Below are 21,925 nucleotides of genomic sequence, written 5' to 3' on the forward strand. Positions count from 1 at the left end.
CAACGAAGAGTGCTACTCCGCCTACTGTCCAGCATCTGCGACATCAAGTTTACCTCTCGGCCACGGAATAGACAAAGTTGGGACTAAATGAAAACAAATATAAACCTAAATGTATTTTAAACTTTGAACTGCGTTTAATATAAATCGCTGGCATATTAACCGTCTTCGCACCGGAAACAACAATGGCTTCACTTTTCGCGGCGGAGTGATTCATCTTCACATGAAACAATCGTTTGTAGTGCGGCTGCCGGTCAGGAAACAGTAGTACGGTGGGGAAAAGTTTCCCGCCGTGTTTTAGTGTTATCGCTGAGGTTCCCCTTTAACAGCAGCCAGATAATTATTTTTAATAACCCACCATGAGGCGAGCGAGAAGTTCCAGAAATAAATGTGAGAGTGCACCAGAAAATGGAGAAGCCCAGTCAAAAACAGGTCTGTGTGTCGTATTAGCATAATATTGTAGCTGCTGCAGGGTAACTACGCCATTGAACTGTGGACATGTTCGGACAGGAGACAGCATGAAGATCAATATTATGAAGCTTCACTCATAATTCAGACACCGGTACTGTCTGTGTGAAATAATAATAAAAAATTGTCAGCTTAAAAAACAAACGAAACAATTTTTGTAGCTCGGTTTGCTGATAAATCCGGTTGCGTTTCTAAAATTTCAAATAAAATAAGTTCCTAAGTGAGCAGTTAAAACGACCAATAAAAAAAGTATTTATTTGTTGTGAGCTACATTTATTGCATACCAAAAGCGAAGGGGCCTTTTCTAATGTGACCTGCTTACTGTCTAACATATACTGCTAACATTCTGGAATGTTTATGTTAAATATGACCACTTTAATTGTAAAATAATGATGCCAATGTGTGTAGAAATGATTATGCTTTAAATTACTGTAAACATTTAATTTTTGACATTTTCCCTCAAATTTTTGTTCCAGATGATGTCAGTGAGAGGGTTAACTCAAACATGATCATGCTACTTTTTAAACCTGTTTGTCTAGAGCAGCCAATCAGAACAAACTTGGAATAAAGGAAGTTTGCACTGAAATGAAGGCGAGAAAAAACAGTTTGTTCTGATGCATTTGTTGAACTAAGGGGAGAATTCGAGTGTAATGAGCTCCCTTTAAAAGTAAGGCTGATTTTCTTTGCAGCCACTCTTTGCTTTGCTTCTGTTAAAATTAAAATGTTTCACAGCTATTTGCACCTTCCAGGAAAAAAAAAGAAGCATGTATTGGTTTTATTTTTCTTTTTACTATTTTGCAGTTTATCCAGACGTTTTTTCATTTTTTTTTAAACAACAGCAGCATTAATACTTTTTTTATTTTAATATAATTGGTATTTGTCAGGGGACAAAAATTAAGGAAGAGGTATTACAGACACAGAGTTTTAATAACTTAAAGACTTGTTTCTGATCTCTAAAAGGCCACTGTGTAAGAGTTAGATTTTCTTCTGTGTGTATTTCTAATCAGTGTGGCAGTGGATGGGGGATAAAAGACAGTGGGAACCATACTCTCCATCAGCCTGTGCCGTCTTGGACTCGGCCGTCTCTTCTGGGAAAACATCTGTCACTCTCTCTCTGGGCTCGGGGACAGCCTACGAAGTTGATCTGAAGAAGATGGTTCAGATCAATCCTGTCACAAAGTACAAACGGAAAGTTCGCTGTCAGAATGTAAAAGCAGGTGTGTTTTTCGCTGTGAATTTTCTATCATCCTCCCTGCTCCCTGTATTCTGTTTTCATAAATCCTCATTTTTAAATTGTGTTGCTTGATATTTTCTTAACTGCAGTTTAGTTCATTTTTAAATAAATGTCTTTTGTAGAAATGGTATCTAAAACATAATTTCATGAAATTTATATAGTTTATTTCAGTTTAAATTTAATTGAAAAATCTGAATTCTTGGAGGTACTCACAGTCTTTCCTCTTTTCTCCTGTTTTATTAAGAAAGTCAGAATGAAGCTGGTGACGTTGCTACTCATAATGAGAAACCAGCTCAAGTTAAAGAGGAAGAGGAGGACACAGAAGAGCAGCCTGCAGCTAAGAAGAGAAGAGGACAAAGCAAGAGCCAGACAAACACTGAAGAAATGCCCAAAAAAGCCAAAGAAGAAGTAAAAAGTGAAGGTAACATGGATCTAATTTCTTTATATACTTACAAAATTTTACAGCCATGACAATATTAGTCATTATCAAAGCACAGTAACTTTTAAAGCTTTTAAGGATCAGGTGAGCATGGAATTGCATCTGAACTGTAGATGTTTCTTCACCTCACTACTCTTTTGTGTTTGATCTGTTCTGAACAGAAGTTGTGAAGACAGTGGTCATGAAGGGAAAAGCACCAGTAGACTCTGAATGTAAAGCCAAACTGGGAAAGGTACAGTGTTGGCATCCACACGATATATAAATCTCACGATTCATGTCAGTCATGCTTGTGGTTTGACACCTGGCTGCTATAAGGCAAAGCTTTCCCCCAGTTACAGTTCCTCTTGTGACAAACTATTCTGATCAGTGTCTGCTTAAACACAAATAAATCTTTCAGTGAAGCTTAAATTTTCTAAATGGTTGTTTTCAACTGAATACCATATATATGATTGTGTTTTTCCACACACTAAACAGATAAGCAATAAATCTGAGAAGTATTGTTACAATTAGAAGATAATTGAATTCATCTTACCTAATTGTCAGTAGATTTACATATGACTGTTACATGAAAATATAAGACGTGGTAATTGGTTCTGTTTAAATTATTTTTTAACATAATTGCAAATCTGTTCTTTTTAAACACAAAAAAGTAAATATTTTATATACAAATATTTATATTTCCTGAATGCAGACATGGTGGGATTCTTTTGATTTGTATAACTCATTTTTATATTTCTATTTCAGGCTCATGTTTACAATGAAGGAAATGATGTTTACGATGTGATGCTCAATCAGGTAACACAATTAAAAGGAAATAAATTATGCTCAGTTCCATCTTTATAGTTTTTTTTAGGGCTGTGTGACTTAGATCAGCCGTCCCCAACCCCCGGGCCTTGGACCGGTACCGGTCCGTGAGTTGTTTGGTACTGGGCCGCGAGAGTTGAGGCTCAGGTGTGAAATGTATGGTTTTCAGGGTTTTTATCGGTTTTCAGCGTTATTTTGTTATCGTCAACTCGGTTTTCCTGGGTCTTTTCACGTGTGTTATGAATAAATCTTCTTTTTTTCGGTACCGGTACTAGTTTTATTTTGTTGTATTTTTCCGCAACACCTTAAAGGCCGGTCTGTGAAAATATTGTCAGGCATAAACCGGTCCGTGGCGCAAAAAAGGTTGGGGACCGCTGCCTTAGATGGTCATACTAGGACTATCCCTGTCTACAACATCATCTAAAGTCAAAAGCTGAAAAACCTGCCAGAAACTGACTGTTTGGAGCAGACCAGAGGTTTTGGCTCACAGGGATTATTTGTGCACACGCTGACCTCATTGTTCAGTAAATATGCGATAGCATGATAGATCCATTTTAATAACATTTATTATTATTTCATCCTGGAGCAGTATAGGTAGTACTTTATAGGTAATAATGAAAAAGTGAAAACTTTAAATCTCACAAATTCAGTTTTTTAGCTTCAGTTTCCAATTTGTAGCCTGCAGTAAACATCATTTGTTTCAATTTGCAGACAAATCTTCAGTTTAACAACAACAAATATTACCTGATCCAGCTGCTGGAGGACGACAGCTCCAAGGTTTACAGTGTGTGGATGAGATGGGGCAGGGGTATGTTCAATGTCAACTGACAGTTTTTGTTTGAAAATATTTGTCATTTTGCAGAAATTGCACCACCTTTGTGCATTTTGTTGATTTTTATCATTTGTTTCTGCAGTGGGTAAAGTAGGTCAAAACAGCCTTACAGTCTGTGGTGGAGACCTGCTGAAGGCCAAAGATGTCTTCAAGAAAAAGTGAGTTTTTCTGACGTTTTTAATTTGGTTCTGCCTGCTTCTAATGATGTTGATTTATTAACAAATCGTTTTAATAATTACTGTCTTTCTATTATCGATAATATTTGCCCTATTAAAACTAGACTAGCCCCTGTTACAAAACCCTCGCCCTGGATAAACGACAGCATTCGCTGTTTAAAGCGTGTCTGTCGTAAAGCTGAGCGTTTGTGGAGAAAGACTCGTTTACAGGTTCATCTCTTTCATTTAAAAGACCTTTTAGTTTCCTTTAATGCTTCAATTCGTGATGCAAGGGCTGCTTATTTTTCAAACCTAGTCTCTAGGAGCAGAGGTAACCCTAAGGTTTTATTTGACACTATTAGGGATATAGTTGCTCCGGCTTCTGCTGCTGTCCCAATTTCTTCGAACGAAGACTGGGAAAATTTTCTTTCCTTCTTTGTTGAAAAGGTTAGCAATGTAAGGAGCAACATCTCTCCCTCCATGTACCATTTGCCTGTTCCGATTTTACTTAAGCCTGTCATATTTGAAAGATTTTCACCAGTGTCTTTACCTGAGTTGTTGACGCTGGTTACTTCAATTAGATCATCCTCTTGCCCCCTTGATATTTTATCTGGGTCTTTGTTTAAAAATGTTTTTGAGTCTATTGGTCCTAGTGTTCTTAAAATTATTAATGCATCTCTACTCTCTGGTCAGGTCCCTGGTTACTGTAAAAGTGCTGTCATTCACCCACTTTTAAAAAAGCCTAAACTTGATCCTTCTTTGCTTTCCAGTTACAGACCTATCTAAAAATTGCCTTTTATTGCCAAGATTTTAGAAAAGGTTGTGGCCAAGCAACTCACAGTTGTTCTAGATGAACATAAAATTCTCGATAAATTTCAATCTGGCTTTTGTAAGGCTCACTCTACCGAAACTGCACTTCTTAGAGTGTCTAATGATATTTTGATGAATTATGATGCTGGAGAGTGCACTGTTTTGATGTTGCTGGATCTGACCTCTGCTTTTGACACTGTTGATCATCTTATTTTGTTAGATAGATTAAACCACTGGGTGGGTGTATCGGGTACCGCATTGGAATGGTTTAAATCCTATTTGTCAAATCGATCTTTCTCTGTGGCTGCCTCTAAGTTCAGATCCTCCGTCAGCTCTCTTGCCTGTGGGGTGCCTCAGGGCTCTGTCTTGGGACCGTTATTGTTTTTGTTGTATTTACTCCCTCTTCTGCAACTTCTTAGCTCTTTCTCTGATATTTCATATCATTGTTATGCAGATGATATTCAGCTATATATCTCTTTTAGGCCACCTGATGTTTCTAAACTCCAAATCTTGCAGTCCTGCTTAGATTCCGTTAGAGATTGGCTGGCTGGTAATTACCTTCAACTAAATGCTGATAAAACGGAAGTCATTGTCTTTGCTCCTGAGAAATTTGTTCCCCTCGTGGTTAAAAATCTAGGCCCTCTTGCTTCTTATATTAAATCCTCCATTAGGAACCTTGGTGTTACACTTGATCCAGCTCTGACGCTGGACACACACGTTAAATCTTTGGTTCGCTCTTGTTTTTTCCATTTAACAAATATCGCTAAGCTGAGTCCCATTGTGTCACGTTCCGAATTGGAAATGATTATTCATGTTTTTGTTTAATTGCGCTTAGACTATTGTAATTCCTTGTTTACTTGCTTAAGTAATGCCTCCCTGGAACGACTGCAGGGTGTTCAAAATGCTGCTGCTAAGCTTCTGATAAAGCATCACAAATACTCAGATGCCGCTCCCCTGCTGATTCAACTGCATTGGCTCCCTGTCAAGTTCAGGGTCCATTTTAAGATCATAATCATGACTTATAGGGACCTGCACGGTGTAGCTCCAACTTGCATAAGTGCTCTTCTTCTTCCTTATCACCCCAGCAGGTCCCTGAGGTCTTGTGACCAGGGGTTGCTGGTTGTCCAGCATACAGGGTTAAAAACAAAAGGTGACAGAGCGTTTGTATCAGTGGCTCCCAGACTCTGGAACTCGCTCCCTTTGAGTTTGAGATCTGTGGACTCAGTCATGTCTTTTAAAAAGCAGTTAAAAACGCATCTGTTTAAACTTGCTTTTGGTTGATTTTGTTTTGTTTGAGATTTTAATGTCTGTTTTCTGCCTCTGTAAAGCACTTTGTGATTTTATCTTGAAAGGTGCTATATAAATAAAATTTTACTTTACTTTACATTATATGACTGACAGTGGAAAAAGAAAGGTTTTCCAGGTGCCTTCATGGATGTGTGTTTGGTGAAATTCCAACTTGTTTGTTTTGCTGCAGGTTCTTTGAAAAGACCAAGAACGAATGGGAGCATCGAGATAGTTTTGAGAAAGTAGCTGGAAAATATGACATGGTGTTTATGGACTACAGCACGAATGAAAAGGTACGTTTAGGAAAAGTCTTACTAAAAGTCATTCTTGGCATTTAGCAGCCATGTTGGCAAAGCCTCTGGGCGTTCTTACTTTGAAATTCCTATATAAGTGAATAGAAAAAAGCCATACTACTAGCGGCAAAATTACTGCTTCATAAACACCTCAGTCCAGAGGCCTGAGCTGATTAGCATCTCTGGGTCCTAATTAGCTCTTTGGGGGTTGGATAACTGTCATCTCTGTTGTTTAAGAATTGTACCATAGATTTCTATTAAGGAGTCTTTGAGTGTTATAATGCCGAAACTTCTGTCAGCAGAAGTTGCACTGGAGAAATATGTTCAGAAATATGTTACATTCAATAAAAGATCACAGTAGATAGCCGCCCCTCCCCGAACCTTGTTAAAAGGGATTTTTTTCTTCCCACTGTCACCAATTGTTTCCTTATATGGGGGCTGTCTGATTGTTTGGATTTTTTTCTGTATCTTTTTAGGGTTTCACCTTATAATATAAAGCACCTTGAGCTGACTGTTCTTGTCATTTGGCACTATATAAATAAAACTGAACTGAATTAAAAGGTTGGATGTGTCAGATTGTATTCTTGGATGTTTTTCACCATTCCAGGAGGAGAATCAGACCACAGTGGATACTGTACCAAAAAAGAAAACCTCCGAGCTGGATTCAAGGATTCAGTCTCTCCTAGAGCTCATCTGTGATCTGAAAGCCATGGAGGAGTGTGTGCTGGAGATGAAGTTTGACACCAAGAAAGCTCCTCTTGGTCAGTCTGACTCAAATTCATTATTACAGGTTGATTTGACTAAATGAGAAGATGAAGTTGGTGACAGAGTGACCAGTATTTCCATGCACGGTGTCAGACTTGACATTTTTCTTCCTTTCTACCTTTAGGCAAGCTGACCCCAGAGCAGATCCGAGCAGGTTACTCAGCACTGAAGAAGATCGAGGATTGCTTGAAGAAGAAGAAAGGGAGCAGTCGTGACCTTTTAGAAGCATGCAATCAATTTTACACCCGCATCCCACATGACTTTGGGTAAAAGGATGAAACTTTAGACAAAACCAGAGTGTGGATAGTTACCACCGATTCCTGTCTTGCTGTAACTAAAAGGTGTAACCCTTATAGGTTGAAAACTCCCCCACTTATCCAAACAGAAGAAGAGCTGAAAGCCAAAATTGCCCTTTTGGAGGTAAAATGTTTTGATTTTATTCGGTTTGCTTAAAAAACCTTTCTTAACTGAACAATGTCTCCCATCCCTGTTTTAAAGGCACTGAGTGACATCCAGATAGCAGTAAAAATGGTCAAGTCCAGTGAAGACAGCGATGAACATCCTCTGGACAGACAGTATCACTCCCTCCGGTGCAAACTGCAGCCTCTGGACTCCAGCAACAATGAGTACAAGGTCAGTGTGATTTAAATAATTAACTAACCAGTTTTACCAAACCGTGTCACATTATTGATGTTACTTGTTCTTAGCCTCAAAACAATTTGATAGGCTGATGTAGTTGCGTAAGACTTTTCTGCATCTAAATCATTATGCACAGAGAATAATTTATTCATTTGTAGTCATTTCACTTGAAGTGCTGCAACCTCAGCGTTGACTAGTCGATAGTTTGTGGTGAATCTTCTCATCTGATCATATTCTCCTTGGTAGGGCAATTGCTGGTGTTACTTTATTAATGCCAAACCTGTCAGGGCTCATATATTATTTTTGACAGCAGGATGAACAGACTACTTGTGACCTTCTGACTGCTAGTTAATTTATGTTTACACTAACTAAACTAACTAACACTATGTCAGGAACATAGTGTTCCAAAGGTCTGTCTGCAAACACAGATAGTTAGTCTGTCAGCAGAAGCTGCTGTTGAGTTTGTGAAACCTCCTATCATGTCCAAATGTGAAAACAGCACAGGCTCTGTTGTTCAGCTGAAATAAAAAAATATTTGATATGCTGGAAATACTAGCTTTTTAATGTGTGATTTTTAAAATCATTATTATTATTATTATTTTTATTTAGACTAAAATATCTGGTGGGGCACTGCTCTGTAAACAGTGTCAAATCTTGTTTAATTTAATCCAGAGATAACGTGCATATATCTCACAGTGAACTGACTGATACTGAGTAGGTACCATGGAGATTTCCTTTGGCTGACTACATTTCCATTCACACTAAAACTTGTGTAGTTGTTAGTCTTCAGTATTATCTTGGATTCCTTTCAGCATTTTGCATTGAGCTAACTTTCCTCCTCTTTGTGTGAAGGTGATAGAGCAGTATCTGCACACCACTCACGCCCCCACCCACTGTGACTACACCATGACCGTGCTTGACATTTTCTCAGTGGACAGAGACGGGGAGAGCAAAAATTTCCTGTCACAGTTAAGTAACAGGTAGGAAGAAATACTGTTACTGCTTTATGACTTCAAGCTGACTTCAAAATCAGATTTATTATGCTGCATGTTTGCATTGATAAAAATCCAACATTGATGTCAATGAAAATTATGGGGTCTTTTTTCACAATGAGCCAAGCTAACCATCTACCTGTCTGCCAGGACTCTGCTGTGGCACGGTTCACGTCTGTCTAACTGGGTCGGCATCCTCAGTCAGGGACTTCGAGTGGCCCCCCCTGAAGCTCCTGTTACTGGTTACATGGTAGGATGGAATATCAAAATTCAAAAAGACCAGTCCTTAAGACCAGTCTTAGGTCCAACACGGGTTGCAGTACACTAGCGGAAAGCCTGGATATTAAATATTCAATATTTATTGAATATTGAATATTTACAGTACTTATTGTTGTCATCATTGTTCTTCATTGGTATCTTAAAATGTCTTGATCTTAATTTTTTAAAACCGTGTAGGAACCTCGGTGAGAGAATGAAAGACAAATAAAATATGCAGTTTTACTTTGTCTCAGCTTGTATGTAACAGAAGTTAAACACATTTTTAAGAAAAAATCAATAAAATTGATCTAAATAATTACATTTTAAGGAGTCTCTAAAATGTGATCAATTTTCAACATGAAATTATCTCAGGCATTGAAATTGAACTCACATCGGTATATTACATTTTCTCATTTCTCTTTCACTCAGTTTGGTAAAGGTATCTACTTTGCTGACATGTCATCAAAAAGTGCCAACTACTGTTTTTCCAACCAGAACAACAACGTTGGACTGCTGCTACTGTGTGAAGTAAGGGTGGTTTTTTGTTTGTTTGTTTGTTTGTTTGTTTGTTTGCCATTAATAATTTTCATTATTGAAGTTTTGTTGCAGCTGCTCTGGCCTGCAAATGTCTTAAATTTGCTGCCAAGGAAATGTCTTGTCTGTAATCTGCAATGAAGTTTTGTTTTTGCAGGTTGAACAGTTATATTTATAATTTGTATCCAGATACTTTTTTGATCCTGCAATGAGGATGTTTACTGCTGAGGTCTCAGGTAGAGACCCGTAGGAAGCCAAAAAAGCTGAATTTGATACCCAGAAAAATTCCTCTGCAAAGTGTAGTGGCCTAAATATAATGCAGCACTGGTAAATATTCATATATTCATGCCCACAGGTCGCTCTGGGAGAATCTAATGAGCTGCTGGATGCAGACTATGAAGCAAACAATCTGCCTGCTGGAAAACACAGCACCAAGGGTCTGGGACAGACTGGACCTGACCACAAAAACTCTGTCACACTGTAAGTCTCTCTAATTATAATGATATATTTAACACAGGCCAGTTACTGCTCAGTTATTTGGTCCATTGCTTTAAAACGAGGCCTTCATAAGTTTTAGCTCACTCAAAACACAGCTGCCTATCTTGTTTAGCACTGCTCATTCAAGGACAGTATAGACGGGATGCATGCAACCTCTAAGTTCAGTGAAGCAGTTCTCCAGCTGCTGCTTACAGCAGGTTTCCAGAGTCGTCTAAGAACTGTCATTACCAGCTGCTGTTGTAGTCTGTACGACTCCAGGATAACAGACTCTCTGGAGAGCAGCTGAATGACACCAAAGAGCACAACAATACCCCACTGGTGGGAAAACACCATGGGAAGGTCCAGGAATAGTTGTGTAGAGATCACTTATTGTTTAAAACAAAAGGAAGGGAATATTGTAAATAGATGGGCAAAATAAATAAAAGAAATGCTAAAAAGCAACACAGAATACACTTAGGCAGCTTTAATGTCCCGTTCAAGCCCACTGAAGTAAAGTCTAGAGCTCAATTTGTGTGGGAAGCACTGATTTAAAGTGATAAATTTAGTTCAGAGACCCTTGTAACCCATAGTGCTTGTATAGATTACCTAAACTGTTTATCTAATCTACTTAGACCTCTCTACTGAGGGCTATGTTCAAGCACTTCATATAAATGTCAGATGTTTATGTTACAGAAAAAGGCAATTTGGAGTGAGACCACTTAAATGAAAGTCAAAATGCTGAATGCTGGACTCTGCTGGCTACATGATGACTCATTCGTTAATGCACTGGCCTTGCTTTCCCCTTGTTTATTCTGCTGTTTTTCCTGCTGTGCCACTTCTCCTCCATAGCTTCCACCAAATTCTGTTTTTCACTGCAGACCAGTCAGCTGACCATGAAACACAGCAGTGAATGTGTTTAGCTCCATTTGTGAAAATGAAGTCTGACCTGCCATGATAGAAAATGCAGTTTGTTTGTGGTTTGCTATGACCTTATTAGATGGTTGAAACTGCTGCAGTCTGTGGGGTTATACACTCATAGCTTCTCTAGTCTGCTTGTCACAGTTTCGTAAATCCCTTCGGTGTGTAAGGAGCCTGTAAGGCTGCAATAAAACCGTAGCATATATGAATGTGGTGGGTGACGGTGTTTGTTGTGGTCGTGGTGTGTGTAGGCGTGAAAATAGGTGCACAAAGTTTTCTCAAATAATTTATTAAATAATACGAATAGTTTCTAAATGTAATTGGTAACCTGTCCAGGGTGCATCTTGCTCTATGACAGCTGGAATAGGCTCCTGCCTTCGTCTGATAAGTGGGAGAAAATGAATGCATGCATCAATAGATTGACCCACTTTGTGAAGAATAAGCAGTATAAATGTCTAAATGTGATCCCATGGTTGGATTTCAAACTCACTGGAGATGTAGCTGGATGAGAAACAGACCAGCAGGAAAGGGCCAGGGGTAGGTGGTTAGCAACATCCGAATTGTTTCAGATGGATTAAAAAACCAAGTTTGGATAAATTACCAAAGATTGAAGAGGTGTTCACATAACTGTGCCCCATATAAAATCGATGTGTTTGAAACACTGGGTTGAAGTCACTGTGAGTAGTCAGTGAGACTAGAACGATGCTCCCTAAATGCACTCCATTTACCAGTGAACAAATTCATAGTCACAATCTACAAAAACGATAGAGAAGATTCAACAGTGTGAACATTTTAGAGCCATATTTATTTGTTGTTGTTGAGTTGTCTAAAAACAAGAATGCTACAGAAAGTAATTTCAAGATATTAACGCACGGTTTACAGTCCTACATTAAGGCCTGTTAATTACTGAATCCTGTTTCCACTATAACGACTCTGTCATTATATATAGTGACAAGTCTCACCTTAGGCCTATATTTAACCTACATGCCATGAGCAGTAATTACATTCTTTTAGACTGGTATTAACAAACTGCACCTGTCCTGTTAGTAAGTTACCTGAAGCTGAAGAAATTAGTTTACGACTTTTCACTGCAGTTTTTTTAATGCCTTAAAATACTCTTTAATCTTCACATGGTGTACCTAATTCTGTTAAAATTAGCAGGAGGTTTGGAATATATCTTTATCACTTGCATAACAACAGCAGCCCTGCATTTGTCCAATACAAGCCCAAGGTTTGATAACGGAGCGTATTCTATTTGTAAATTAATTGTAGTATACTGCTGCACACTGTTTCACTACAGTTTAAGTGATTTGCAAAACATCCCCAGAGATGGATGGCATAGTGGTGCAGTGGTTAGCACTGTTGTCTCACAGCGAGAAGGTCCTGGGTGTGAATCTCCTGGCCAGCTGGAGTCTGCATGCTCTCCCTATGTGTGCTTCCTCGGCTTGTTAGGTTAATTGGTAATTCTAAATTAACGATAAATAAGAATGTGAGTGGTTGTCTGTCTTGTGTTGGCCTTTTAATAGATTGGAAGTGCCCTGCCTCTCGCTCCAAGATATCTGGGATGCGATTGAGCTTTCCCATGATTCTGAACTGGAGAAGGAGTTAAGAGGATGGATCAAAGATCCTAAAAAATAGCCGAAGAAAAAAAAAAGAAATTGAAGCCAAAGAGTGCAGAATATTTTCCTTTTTTGGGAAAAAAATTGTTACAATCACCTAAAAGAAATTTTAAACAAAGGTAATTTGTGTTAATCCCACGGATTTATTTTATTGTTTCTCGATTTCTTTCTCAGGGACGGTATGACGGTGCCGATGGGGCCTGGCGTGAAAACGGGAGTGGGTAAATCTAACGCTTACTCCCTCCTCTACAACGAGTTCATTGTTTACAATCCTGCACAGACTCGCATGAGGTACCTGCTGCGTGTAAAGTTTAACTACTCATCACTGTGGTGAAGCCTTGGGAACTGTGTGCCTTTGTGAAATATGGATGAATGTTTAGGCGTTTTTAGTCATTCTTCATGTAGCGTTAACTTCTATGTTTCGGGGCATGGGTGGGGGTTGGATGTTACACCTGAAAACACTCATTCATATAAGGCTGCAGCAATTGCTCAACTGAGAAAAATCATTTACAGCTGTTTTGATAATATAATGAATTGTTTTAGGGTTTTTTCCAAGACAAAAACTGTAGATGCGTCATCAAAGGCATGACTAGTGGATGTTTCATTATACAATAAATTATATTAAAAAGGAAAATCTTGCATATGAATTGATTTTTTTCCCCCATCTTGGGATTAGTGCCAGCATTTTCACTTCTTTGACATCTTATATCGAATTGACTGCTGGGTTGAAATAACTCAAAATAATCACTGATGCTGGCAGCAGGATTTGCTGAAGGTTCTGCATCACCATATATAAATGAGTGTCTGAGGAAACCATGAGGGACCAACTGAGGGAAAACATCAACTTTGAGTTCAACTTTTTCTTGGATTTTCTACAGTTTCTCTTATATCCTGGTATCATGTATGAGAAAAAGCTGTTGTTCGACAGAGGTTTGTTATACTAGATACTAGATACTTTAACATGGAGAGGATACACAAAACCTTTTGCACTACTTTTTGTCCCTGTATATGTATATTACTAAACGTCCTTGGATCAGTAGAAGGTCTCATTATCATTATTAAGGGTAGAATGGTTTTAGTGTAGGTGTTTGTTGTAACACAAATATTCTTCTGGATCTGTTATGAGGATGAAGGTTTTTAAATTTTGAAGAGTGGGAATAAAAATAAATGACTCAACATAAAGTGTGGTGGGTTTTTTTGTTTGATTTTTAATGGATTTAAATCTGAGACAAAGACAAGATTCTATGCAAACAGATTTTTTTTTTTTTGTGTGTGTGACATGATGCGAGGAGATTATATACAGCACATAATGATAGAGGACATTTTAATCCACAGTCTGAAGTGTCCGTTTGTTTTGTATATGCAGTTTCACCTCCTCCCCAGGATGTAGAGGAAAATTAGGACTACATCTAGGTAGATTCTGAGAGCAGCGTTGATGTAATCTTCTGGATCTGCACTGTAGGCCATCCTCCCCATCACCAGCTGACAGTCGATCACCAGGTACTAAGAGAGGCAGAGGAGGAGGAGATTTAGACCAGTGTGAGAAAAATGCGATCAAATTATATTAAAATACACTGTATTTTAAATTAAACAAAATACAGCTAATGCAGATTTATTTAAACTCCTTGAATTAAAGCTGAAACTCTTTGTTGTTGTATTTTAAAAGTGTCCTCATTCGAAAACCTGTGGACCTTACTGGATCTTGTTCCTTCTCTTACCAATGAAAACAACAGAGCTCCCAGACATCCATAGATAACTTCAGCAATGTAGCTGTAGTAGAATGTGCAAAATATCCCAAACATGGCGACGTCCACGACCAGAATCAACAAAGCACTGTTGCAATAAGTAAAATCATAGCGAGTCTGCAAATAACAGAAAGACATAAAGACATGAATGTCATTATTAAATAATCTATCAGTGTCTAATCTTATTTAGATTTTTTTTTCTGTAGTGCACAGTAACCATGTGACATATGAAATGAACATGTGAAATATTAATCTTTTGAAACTTGAAGCATATGAGTCTCATAAAATAAGGCATTTCAGATCTTTCAAATGCAAGGAAAAAGTGTTTGCATACTCTCCAAGGGACTATGTTGATGTATTTAAATGTCTTGAATGAGAAATAATCTACAATATGAGCAATATTAAATTTACTGTGATATAAAAAAAACCCTGCAAAATTAGCAAATGTTTGCACTGAAGGAGCCGGGACCAGTGATTTATAATTTTCTTTAAAATGAAAGATTGCTTAATCATTAAAAAATAGAGGGGAGATTAAAAAAACTATTGGTTGGGCTGATCAGTATCGGTATTTATAAATGAATATTAAAAAAAATATATAATAATGGAATCCTTCAACCATGGTATGAGTGGTGAAGTTGCATAGTTTGTCCACCAGAGGGCAACCTGCAACTTCCCTGCTGGCAACACATGTTGGAAACGCCACAAACAAAACAACCCTCTGATCCAAGCAGAGTCGGGCAGAACGTAAAGCAGTGAATAAATAAATACAGATAATGAATGTTAGGGGAATCTATTTATGTTTCGTGTGTCTGAAAGAAAAAAAAATCAAATATCAGAATATTCGATATCAGTCTTACAAATATCAGTCAATTAAAATCATCTATGACCAAATAGTTAATCAGCTTCCCTTTCACGTTACATTTTTCACTGCATGCATTTTGTGTTATTCTGATGTGCTGTGGATTTTCTTTACAGAAACTTTTCAGAGTTCTGACTTCAAAGTCAGCTGAGAAATATGCACTCTGCTTTGGTGAAGAAGAAGAAGAAAGCTTTTCAAATGTAGCGCTTCTGCACAGCCTGACGGTCTCACCTGCGCTGAAAAAGCGATGATTGAGATAGAAATGGCCAGCGTTACTCCCATAGCCAGGATCACAGCAGTGGTGTTGTGAAAGGAGGCGATGGTCCCCGTCATGTATGACATGCTCACAGTGACAACAAACTGGAGGTAGAAAATTAAGTGCATTAAACATCTCCAGAACACGTGAAACACATTTTCCACTTATTTTCACTCAAAACAAAAAATAAGAACATATCAAATAATGAAAACAGAACAGAACATGTACAAGAAGCAAGGCCAGAAAGAAATTGTGTGAATGTGGTCTTCAGGTATGGATGCTTGTTTCCGACACTGAAAAAACAAACTTTTATATTCGGGCAATGTGGCCTTTTGGCCTCTGCTTTTCTAGTTTGTTGTGTTTGCCAGTCTCTTCCAGGAATTGCCGGGTTGAGGTGACCTAGATAAGAAAGCAGAACACATGAGCAGGTTTGGTTTAAGGCTTTTTCTTTTTCTCTTATACACACACTCATTCATACACTTGCCATGCATTCAGACATGAATGCACTTAATGAGTGCTTTTAAAAGAAAAGGTGCAGCAGTGAGCTTCTGCTTGCGTTTTGCTCTGCTGTATGTGCAGTATTTAACAACAACAGGAACAGGAAGAGCCTGTCCTAAATTAACATGCCAACCAAACCTGGAATCACTCAGTGAATCTGCTGCCCTTTAGAGAAAACTTTAGAGGTTTTGTTTTGGAAAATGTAAAAAGCAAACTTTTCACAAGTCATTTAGAGCTTTGAGTTCTCAGTTAGAATAGAAAAGTGCTACATAAGTGCCAGAACATTTACTATCTGTTTGTGGAAGTCTAAATCTTTGACAAAAGTCATCAGTGGTTTTTTTTGTTGCTGTTGTTCTTATTCTGACCTTTATTTCCTTTTTTTAAACAAAGTTATTGCTGAGCACTTAGCACTTATACTTTAACTTCTAGTTTTTAGTTAAGTGGTTCACAAGCTGAGGTGCCATCCTGACTGCATGACCAAAGTATTTCACTTCTCTTTCCAAAAATGTGACTGTGCCGTGTTTCATATCCATTTGATACATGGTTTTGTTATTTGTGACCCACCAGTGCCACAATGTTCCACGGGTGATGCTGGCTGAAGGACTTGCAGCAACTGAGGGCGATGGCGACCACAACGAAGACGATGAAGGAACTGAGATATACCCAAATGTTTGATTGCACTGCCTCTTTGACCACGCTGGAGAAGGTGAACACGCACACTACAGTGAAGGTGAACAGCAGCTGGAGCGTCACGATGCTAAAAACCTGTCCCAGAAAAGAGAAAAGGCTGAGTTTTGTTTTTTAAATTACCGGTACAACTTTATTACTAAGTAACTACACTGTAAAAGAAAACTGCAAATGTTTTTCCTTAAATTTAACTCACATTAACAAAGAAGAACTAGTCCAACAATGTCAACTGTTTCCTTAGTCAGAGGCTGCTTTGAAATATTATAAACGTGGTGTCAAACATGCAGTTCTGGAGCCAGAGTTGGCTCACCAAAGACCCCAGACCAGCCCCCAGGATGGCCCAAAGAAATCTTTGATTTTTCAGTAAAATGCATACAGTACCTGGTGAGGTAACACCAACTTCATCACACTGGAGTCAAAGAATATTAAAAGTTGAGTATTTTTTAGATCTTGAGACATTATTTCAATCACAGAGTAAAATACTATCAATGTTTAGTGCGTGAAACCTGTAAATGTGAAGAGTTTGTGCTTTTCAACAGTCGCTGTGAATTATAATAGCAATAAACTTAAGCAATACACTTTTTTAAGGTGTATCATCTGCAGAAGCAGGGTTCATTAAGTGTTATTGTTTTTAAAACATACTTTTAGTTCTCTATATTAAAATAAAGATGGGTTGTTATACAATGTCTTTACTGGCTAGTCCCACTCAAATTGGGTTGTATGTAGATCATCTATTCATTTTCCTCAATTTATCCAGTTCAGGGTCACTTAGCAGCTGGAGCCTATCCCAGCTGTCATAGGGTGAGAGGCAGGATACAACCTGGAGAGGTTGTTAATCTGTGGCCATCCTAACAGAGTGGCAGCCGATCACATTTGGCCTGTTCAATATCAACAGTTAACCAAAGTGTGGGTCTCTGGACTGTGGAGAAAGCTGGAGTACCCGTTAAGGACCCTTGCAGGCTCAGGGAGGGCGTGGAAATTCAAGGATGCTTGTGTGGTCCTTGAAAATAAGTTTGACTTCTCTCTTTTCTCAAATCTACTTATTTGTGCTCAGGAAGAAAGTGAGAGAAACAGCCTCCTTAATCTTCCGCATACAGGCACAAAATAGTTCCTGATTTTGCCAACTGTAACATGTGATTACCACGTGCTGCAATTACCAGTTCATAAAATAAACAGCTCCCTAAAAGTAAACAGGATTTGAAACACCCAACTTCTCCCACTCCAAGTGGCTGTTGTGTGAAAGTAGACCCGACCAAAACATCTGGCTGCTATGTTGACGTGCCATTACGGCTTCCTGTAACTGGCTGTGAAATTCAGGGTTACTTAAGTTTTGTATGTTTTAATTCCTTTTTGATTCTTTTCCTCTTTTATTGTTTCAGTCTAGTTTTTAGTTTTAAAAATTGCTTTATTTTTATGAGCTTTTGTGTTATTTTCAGTTTCAGAATATAGAATAATATGTCATTTTTCAGGGGCAAGAAAGTTGACTTACTCATTTAATTTAGTCTGATTTTTTTAAGGTGCATAATATTACTTATTTTATAGCTAAATGGAGTTAAAATTACTGATCATAACAACAACAAAAGAAAACAGTTTTGTGTTGTTGTGTTGCAGCAAATACAAAGAGTACTTGGCGCACATGTCTCAGAAAGATTTTCAATATTTATGGTGGATTCTTAGAGTTATCGTCCAAAACGTAGCGTACAAACCTTTCTAATAAACCCTTTCCTCACTATCTCGTCATCAAAGGAAGATGAGGACACCAGCGGAGTCGTTTCTGATGATATCTGTGGGTTTATGTCATGGAAAGACTCATAACGAGAGATTTGAGGTGGTTTGTACACTGGTGGGGCTTCAGAGTAGGCTGGAGGCTGCTCTTCTTGGTAGGAATGCATCGATGCTGAGGGGACATCAGAGCCGGGATCGTGCTGTGTCTCCTTGGAAGTGATGGAGTCTGCTGACATTCTGGTAAAAACTGAAAGTCAGTGACAAAAGAGGAACCAAATGTAAAAGTTAAATTCAAGTAAACATCAGCTGTGGCATGTATATCAGCACAAGTGGAAAGTGCAAGGTTTAAAAAAATACAATAAAACACGAGGACGTCATTAAAATCAGTAACCGAGCTACTAAAATAATATTTCTACTCATATATTTGGTTTCAAATAGCTGCAATAATTCTGAATGCGGACAGAAGGGTCATGCACAGCATTGCAAGTCAGATGCAGATTGTTTTTTAAAAAAATCCAGGCTTGCTGCTGACTTGTTACACAAGAATGATGTGGGCACTGAGAAGTAAAATGTTTGATTTCAGCATTTACCGTGGGAAAGTTGGTGTTGTGTCAGCTGATGTTGGCTAAAAGATTTATGATACACAATTAAACTGAACTTATTTTGCAAACTATATTGCAGTTTTCACACTAAAATTAGACATGCTGTCTTTACTTAAAAATTAAACACTTGAACACAAATGACCTTACTTTACTTCATTTAAGTTTAATGCACATTACACAATATTATTTTAGCTCATTTTGTTACAAATGAACTGTTGCTGGGAATATCCTTGATCTTTTTTAAGTTAAGACTACTTGTAGACAATGAAGTGTTTAATGGACAGAGCTCAGTTTTTGCTGCATCTTACATGAAATCTGTTTTTATGGACACTTGAATTAGAAGTCTATAAAGGGAACTGACCCAGAGTCATGGTGGCCTTTTAAACCTTTCAGGTTTTTGGCCACACTACAAGTGGAAATCATATCAGACATCCACAAGAATCTGAACGTCTAAACACAGCAAAACTTAAATAATGATCACAACATCAGTAAAGTAAGAGTCTGAAATTAGACATGATCAGATCCATGAATGAAATAATGCTGCCTTATTTAGAAAAAGCAGTCCAGATAATTAAATGAAACAAGAACAGTGCAAATTAAGTAAACTATAAAACTTGCAAACAGTTGTTTTTACCAGTAGGAGAAGCACTGGTGTCAGGTACACAGGACGTTACCTTTTACATACTGTAGTATAGGTCTATAATAGAGAGTAAATTATTGTTCTTCCTACCTCTGTTGCTTGATAATCCCACAGTACTTAATGTGATGAAGGCTACACGTTAAACCTGGACAGGCTGACGATGGCAGCTGTATATTTTACTTACGTGATATTGAGTTTCACTTCCTTCCACTTTAAAGTGGCGAAACCTTCTGATGACTGACAGGGTTTAAAAACTCCTTTGTTTCTTAACAGATCGTTGGCCATTAAAGTGTCCAAGGACTTCCCAGGGTCCTCCTCAGTCTGAACTTCCAGAATTGAGTGCTGTAAAAATGTAAAAATGATTGATTTTTACATATTCCCCTGTGTCATTGTCCTGATTGTCTGTACCTGTGTATCATTCCTCCAGCTGTTCCTGCTTCCCTGATTACCTTATATGTATAAATAGTCCTCTCCTTTCCCTTAGATTTTGACATAGTGGCTGCATCATTCATTAGTTGCTCAGTTGTGTGCCTTCTCTCTGCATTGATTTGGCTTCTGTTTGCCCCTATTTTTGGACTTGTTTCCTGGACTGCTTGCAACCTGAATAAAGGTTTGCCATTTGTTGCCGTCATCCTGCCGTATCCTTTTTCTCACAGTCTACCTAAACTGCAGTTTGTGACAATATGGCCAGGCTTCTCCTTCTGCAGCAAATTTGCTGAGTCCTTACTCCAGCAGTCAGCCTCTCGAATCATGTGATCAGAAGCTACTGACTGTTCTGCTTTCATTTTGAATCTGTTAAACTTTCATTCACTTTAACCTCCTAAGACCCGAACTCTTTCATGGCATGCATTTTTAATTTCTCTTTGCTATTTGGGCTAATTGGGACCTGATGAATGTAAAAACAAAGAATTACGTGATTTATTTTTTTTTACCTGTCTGTCTGTGGTTCAAAGTATTGCTTATGTGTGCAAATGTAGAAACAGGTGCTTGAACATGAGTACATTCATAATTGTCTGGTTTTATTCAAATTATGAGGAAGTACTTAAAGTATAACACAAATAGTTCTTTTTTAAAATAGTATTTATAAATGCTAACTAAATACAATATTCATAGAAATCTGGGGTAATATTTTGTCTTTGGAAAGCTGTCCTGAAAATATTCACATATTCAGTTTGTCTGCTGCTGTCAGGCATAGACTGTAATTGCAATAATAAGTGTGCAACCTATTTCCAGACAGCTCATTCAGTGCTCACATTTCCCTCAAGAAAATAAAAGTATTAGGATAAATATTCATCTTTTGGGACAACACAAAATATTTTGTGTTTACTTCAGTTATTTTTAATGTCTGCTGTCCTTAATTAAAAACAGTATATATACACACACAACCATAATGAACAAACAGACACTAAGAGGAGTTGTTATTTAAGTGATAGCTTTTATTTCACAGGTTTATTATTTTTAAATTATGACATAGCTTATAGTTTTGAAGACGGTTGTGGTATATTTTCAGGTCTGTTTACATCACTGCCTCTTTTCAGTTTCATTTTCATTGTGTTTATACAAAACAACTATAGTGTGTGTTGATATTTAGGAAAATCCATTCTTTCCCCGACAAATGCTGTGATTCTTGTAACACTGGCTGCCGGACACTTCCTAAAAATTTAAAGTTACTTTACTTTCTTCAGGTCAATTTCTGGAGCAGTTCAAGCTTAGAGTTCAATGGTGACGTCGAGTGCAGAAGAGGAAATAGCTGAGGGGCATCATGTGGTAGAGCTGGGAGCTTCAGTTCACAGATACTGAGGGGATGTTGTGGTTTCAACTGTAAAAAGAACTAAGGCACAAAACATGCTTTTAAATGCAACAGTAACATGTTGTGCCCTCCCTGATTTTTAGATTTAATGCAGAATAAAGTCAGAAATTCGGAACTTGGAAATGACCACATCACAAACTTAAAGCTCAGATTTCATAAATGGGAACTGTGTGATGTTTGTCTTCATTGCACAATGACCCATACCATTGCATAATGGTTGGGCTGTGCTGGGACTTGCAGGTACCAGCTGCAGGAGCTACAGTAGAGCTAGTTTAGATACTTGGACATTTATTTTAAAGCATTATTTCAATTAACTGTAATGTTGGTGGTCACAGGACACAAAAATTGCATGTATGGAATCTCCAGGCAAATCTGATCAAAACTGCTTAAAACGTTTGGTGACTTTCATCTGAAATAAGGATTGGAAGGATTTGATTTTTATTACTGCTGCTGAATTACTCATGCATTTAAATTCAGGATTGTTTGAGTGCCACGTCTCGCTCTTATAATGTCTCTGACCTGAACACAGTGTACTGTGCTTTATAAAAGCTCCTCATTGTGCTGTCTGGTTCTCACAAACCT

The 21,925-nt window shown here is 38.0% G+C and overlaps 2 protein-coding genes and 1 long non-coding RNA gene across 4 annotated transcripts; 2 read left to right on the forward strand and 1 right to left on the reverse strand.

The window, feature by feature from the left end:
• Window positions 1–51: 51 nt before the first annotated feature.
• On the forward strand, window positions 52–13,305 carry parp2 (poly (ADP-ribose) polymerase 2). Its single transcript, XM_085388771.1, has 17 exons — window positions 52–429; window positions 1,473–1,682; window positions 1,944–2,120; window positions 2,300–2,370; window positions 2,883–2,933; window positions 3,654–3,750; window positions 3,857–3,932; window positions 6,217–6,319; window positions 6,927–7,080; window positions 7,209–7,350; window positions 7,441–7,504; window positions 7,583–7,717; window positions 8,576–8,703; window positions 8,866–8,965; window positions 9,403–9,501; window positions 9,863–9,987; window positions 12,696–13,305. Exons 1-17 carry the CDS (start codon window positions 357–359, stop codon window positions 12,853–12,855), a joined length of 1,965 nt encoding a protein of 654 aa, XP_085244897.1. The 5' UTR covers window positions 52–356; the 3' UTR covers window positions 12,856–13,305.
• Window positions 13,306–13,803: 498 nt separating this feature from the next.
• On the reverse strand, window positions 13,804–20,275 carry LOC146647730 (protein lifeguard 1). 2 transcript variants are annotated; one of them, XM_085388777.1, is made up of 7 exons: window positions 19,983–20,275; window positions 19,718–19,875; window positions 18,273–18,538; window positions 16,444–16,644; window positions 15,357–15,485; window positions 14,240–14,383; window positions 13,804–14,024 (listed from the first exon to the last, which is right to left on the reverse strand). In XM_085388777.1, exons 3-7 carry the CDS (start codon window positions 18,525–18,527, stop codon window positions 13,890–13,892), a joined length of 864 nt encoding a protein of 287 aa, XP_085244903.1. In that variant the 5' UTR covers window positions 18,528–18,538; window positions 19,718–19,875; window positions 19,983–20,275; the 3' UTR covers window positions 13,804–13,889. The 2 variants fall into 2 exon arrangements, with proteins under 2 accessions (XP_085244903.1, XP_085244904.1); XM_085388778.1 differs by having other exon boundaries at window positions 18,273–20,275.
• LOC146647731 (uncharacterized) lies at window positions 13,901–19,929 on the forward strand. Its single transcript, XR_014908434.1, has 5 exons — window positions 13,901–14,021; window positions 15,242–15,491; window positions 15,750–15,809; window positions 16,447–16,609; window positions 19,807–19,929. It is a non-coding gene; the product is annotated as an uncharacterized LOC146647731 (long non-coding RNA).
• Window positions 20,276–21,925: the final 1,650 nt, after the last annotated feature.

Source organism: Rhamphochromis longiceps, linkage group LG18 (genome assembly GCF_057381845.1).
Source record: "Rhamphochromis longiceps isolate RC_006_pf linkage group LG18, R_longiceps_female_GT1.1, whole genome shotgun sequence".
Taxonomy (NCBI): domain Eukaryota; kingdom Metazoa; phylum Chordata; class Actinopteri; order Cichliformes; family Cichlidae; genus Rhamphochromis; species Rhamphochromis longiceps.

Excerpts from the sequence above, each read along its gene's own strand:
- LOC146647730 (XM_085388777.1), bottom strand. The coding sequence starts at position 18,527 with ATGTCAGCAGACTCCATCACTTCCAAGGAGACACAGCACGATCCCGGC. Across the intron at positions 15,486-16,443 it reads CGTGGAACATTGTGGCACTG|TTTGTTGTCACTGTGAGCAT; the intron begins GTGGGTCACAAA and ends TTCTACCTCCAG. Across the intron at positions 14,025-14,239 it reads GAGCTCTGTTGTTTTCATTG|TACCTGGTGATCGACTGTCA; the intron begins GTAAGAGAAGGA and ends TGCCTCTCTTAG.
- parp2 (XM_085388771.1), top strand. The coding sequence starts at position 357 with ATGAGGCGAGCGAGAAGTTCCAGAAATAAATGTGAGAGTGCACCAGAA. Across the intron at positions 2,371-2,882 it reads GTAAAGCCAAACTGGGAAAG|GCTCATGTTTACAATGAAGG; the intron begins GTACAGTGTTGG and ends TTTCTATTTCAG. Across the intron at positions 6,320-6,926 it reads ACTACAGCACGAATGAAAAG|GAGGAGAATCAGACCACAGT; the intron begins GTACGTTTAGGA and ends TCACCATTCCAG.